At 49.9% G+C, this 3,912-nt stretch overlaps 1 protein-coding gene across 1 annotated transcript in view; it reads left to right on the top strand.

The window, feature by feature from the left end:
- Positions 1-3,912, top strand: part of ADGB (androglobin) — a 360,063-nt gene that overhangs the window by 337,899 nt on the left and 18,252 nt on the right. Inside the window, exon 31 of the mRNA XM_019527460.1 lies at positions 594-778. Within this exon, the coding sequence (XP_019383005.1) occupies positions 594-778 (185 nt within the window). The remainder of the gene's footprint in view (positions 1-593; positions 779-3,912) is intronic.

The raw sequence follows: 3,912 nt of genomic DNA, 5'->3' as shown, positions 1-3,912 counted from the left end.
CTGCCTATGTGTTCCTGACCCTTTTCCTTTTCTTTTTTTTTCTTTTGTGCTATATTTTCTTCTTCCATTCCTTACACTTGGTGGGTAATAAGGGCTTTGGAAAAAATGAAGCATTAGTTCTGTCTTTTCCATCCCCAGTCATCCAACAGGCTGGTCAATACGACTCTCTTAGTACATCAGCTGGCATATCTACCTTGTAGTACATGGAGAACCCATGAGTTAGGCTATGATTTCTGAGTCTCAGTCTGCTTTGAGGCTGGGTCAGTACAGCAATACACAGGGCTCATGGAAAATGCACAATTTGAACCCAAGGTAAAATACTGTATGAGGCAAATGAGGGTATCAATATGTGACCAGTTTTAAACTAAATTGAAAATGTAATTTTTCCCTAATGTTTTTAACCCCCTTGGTCAGCCAAAGAATGCTATAACTGAGTCTTTCATGTTTCCAATTCAGTAACTCATTTTTCGTTTTCTTTCTGCATTGTTGAATGGTTTTCCTATTCTATCCTGCATATAATATGGGGGACTTTGCTCACAACTGACCATGATGTCATGCAATTCCTCATCCCTCACGAATATACATATGAACAGTGCATGGTGAGAAACATGAAGACCCTGTTCTTGCAGTAAACCAAGATACATATAATTTTGAAGGCCAAAAATCTGCAAGTACTCCTAAACCGACCAGAAAAACAAAGGATAAAGCAACTGAAAAGGCAGAAAAAGAAAAGTCTAGCAAAGATAAAACAGCACCTACATCTCGACCTGAATCTCAGGTAACACTAAATTCCTGAAGTCTTATTGCAATTGCTAACAAAAATATATTTTAGTGCCATGTAACTGTATAAACCTCATTGATGCTGCCTCCCATTTACAAAAAAGTGGCATCAGACTCTGTACAATCAAAATGAACAAGGATCCAAGTCATTAAAATAGAGCCAAGGGCAAAGGCAAAGATCAACCATTTTTAGTACCTAGTCCTTATTAAAAGGTCTAATTGGCCTCTGTAGATTGCAGACACACTAATATGGAACAAATAGGAAACCAGTATTAATTCATCCTCTAATAGGCCTAGCATTTCTCCTGGGAAAAAGCCTTTTATCCTAGCGTTCTACAGACGTACATACCCATTATCCTGCTTGAAGTACCTGTGAAATATGTGGGATGAAATGTGCTATCACCTTTTCACAGGACATCATATATGTCTATAAATTTTTTGTGACTCATTCCAGGAAGATGTTCAAGCTGTATGCTCCCCCTTGCCACCTACTGGCAGAGGAGCAGCAGTGCATCCTGGAAGGCCTACATGTGTAAATAGCTGTGCCACTCCTGTTTCGACACAGGTCAAAATCCAGGACAATCAGAACCATCTCAAACCATTTGTCTATATACTCTTAGAGGTTAATTACTCTTTTTCAAGAGAATCCACAGGAAATGGCTAAAGGTCTCCATGGCTAGGGACAGACTTTCAAAAAGCCAGAGCCTGAATTAATTCAATATTTGCAGGTTAGTCTAACCTGTATAGATTAAACCAATTTGCAGGTGAATAAACATTCACTTTTGACCCAGGAAATGCAAGCACATGCTTGCAGTGACTCAGGCCAGAAACGGGGGGGGCGGGGCGCTAAAGCATGCCCTCAGCTGCAGGGAAACTGCGGGGGGTGGGGGGGAGGCATGGCCAGCCCCAGCAACAGTCTTAAGTGAACTGGCCAGGGAGGGAGTTTAGTTCCCCCCTCCCTGTCCCACTGGCATGGACCAGAGCCAGGGTCTACCTGGTGCTCCCACCTTGCTTCTGCAGTGCCAGGGGTGGGTACATGTTCAGATACTGGCTGGAATGGCCCCCTGAGGCAAAGGGGGCTGGGATGAAGTTTATTCCCTGCTCCACCCCTTCTGCCCCTGAGGGACCACAGCCAGGGTCTGCTAGTCCTGACTGCGCCTTTGCTGATCGGTCCCTGCATGGGGCGAGTGGTGGAATAAGCCTCTCCTGGCCTCCTTTGGCAGATGCCAGAGGGAGGGGGGAAATAAACCCTTTCTCTGCCCCCTTTGCCTAAGGGGGCCATGCTGGCCAGACTCTGGCCGTGCCCCTGCCCCTGGTCCTGCTGCTGGAGTGGCGAGGGGGAGTAACCCTGAAAGGGCAGCAACACCAGTCATGGTGTCCCAGGAGCATAGCCTCTTCCTGGCAGGGGTGCTGCACTGCAGGCAGGAGCAGGCCAAGCAGAGCTGCTGCAGACAGCATAGGGCAAGTGGCAGCAGTGCACTGGGGGAGAGGGGCTATGGCCAACCCTCCAAGCCTAGGTGCTGCCACTCACCCTGCTCAGTCTGCGGCAGCTCTGCTCACTCCATTCCCACCCACAGTGCAGCCCTTCTCACCGGGAAGAGGCGTGCGCTCCTGGGACACCATGACCTGGGGATGCTGCCCCATCAGGGTCGCTCCCCACTAACCACTCCAGCATCAGGGGTGGAGGCATGACCTAATGTCCAGGGGGAGAGGGGACAAAGGGAAGAATTAACCCCCTCCCTTCTTGGCTACGGGTGGGTGGCAGAGGCAGTGACTGAGGCTGGCAAACCTGGTCCCCAGGGTGAGAGGGGACAGAGGGAGGAATTAACCCTCTCCCTGCACCCTTCACCTTAATGGGGTCATGCCAGGATGGTATCTGGCCGTGCCCCAGGTAGCAGTGGGGCGGGCGGTGGGGAGCCAAAGGTGCAGCATGGTCCCATATATCAAGTGTGAGGTGTTACCCCTACGGCTTCACTGCTGCTGTACCAGTATGGCCAGGGTGGGCACCCCGATGGTAACAGTGACAGCAGTGGGGAAGTTGCAGGGATGGCGCCTGGTACACAGTGCTATGCTGCACTCCCACCACCAGGTAGGAGAACAGTGAACAGGGTATGCCAAACTCAGTGCCTGGTGGCTGCAACTAACAGGGCTCAGGTCTGAAGGGGTGAGCCTGTGCCATGTGCACTGCTGTGGGGGCCAGGGCTAGGTAAAAGGGGCTACCAGGCAGGAGCTGCTCCCCCAGCTGCATGCTCAGCTGGCTCTGCCCTGGACTAGCTCCTTGTGGGTGGGACAAAGGGGAGGAGGGAACTAAACCCCACTCCATTCCCATTTGCTGGAGTTGGCTGGTCATGCTACCCTGCCCCCTCCCTGTGGCTGCTTTGGGCAAGGGGGTGGGAAATGCCTGACGGGCTGCTACACCCTGGCCAGGCAGACACTGGCTGGGGTCCTGAGGAGAGAAAGGGGGGAATAAACTCCCCCTCCCCCCTTCACCTCAGGGGGCCATGGTAGGCCAGCTTCTGGCCATGCCCCTACCACTGCTTGGGCTAGAGAGCAGAGGGGTGTAGCCAGCCCTGCACTCTGGAGCAGAGAGCGCAGCCCAGCCCAGGGCTGCAGAGCATGCTGGGATGCTGGAGGGCTCTGATTTAACTTAAACCAGGAAGGGGTCTGGGACAGAAGTTGCATAAACTGGTTTGACCCAAATAAGTTAAGTCCAATACTACATACAACAAGGTTTATCTTAAACCAGTTTTGGCCATTTTGAAACTAATGTTCTGTTACAAGTTTAAACCAGTTTCTGATCACTTAAATTGGTTTATTGGTGTAACTTCTGTCCCTAGCCCATGGGGCTTTTTATGCAGAAACATATCTCCAATTTTCTGGTAGGTTTTACCAAACAGTCTGTGAGACCTGCAGATAAACCCATAGATATATCCATGGCTTCCTCCCAGTTCAAATCCCTGCTAATATGGGTTTCTGACATTGTATCCTGAGCTGTGGTGAATACAGCATCAATTAAACTCTTCTGGCAGAGATTCTGCACATGGAAGTCATGGCTGTGGAAATGTAATACAACCTCAGGCAATGTGAATATCAAGAGCTATAGGCTGTACAGGAGGGACAGGATAGGAAGGA

The sequence above is a fragment of the Gavialis gangeticus genome, unplaced genomic scaffold (assembly GCF_001723915.1).
Source record: "Gavialis gangeticus isolate Ggan-Ray unplaced genomic scaffold, GavGan_comp1, whole genome shotgun sequence".
Taxonomy (NCBI): domain Eukaryota; kingdom Metazoa; phylum Chordata; order Crocodylia; family Gavialidae; genus Gavialis; species Gavialis gangeticus.
This window is presented reverse-complemented; position numbering and strand designations above follow the sequence as displayed.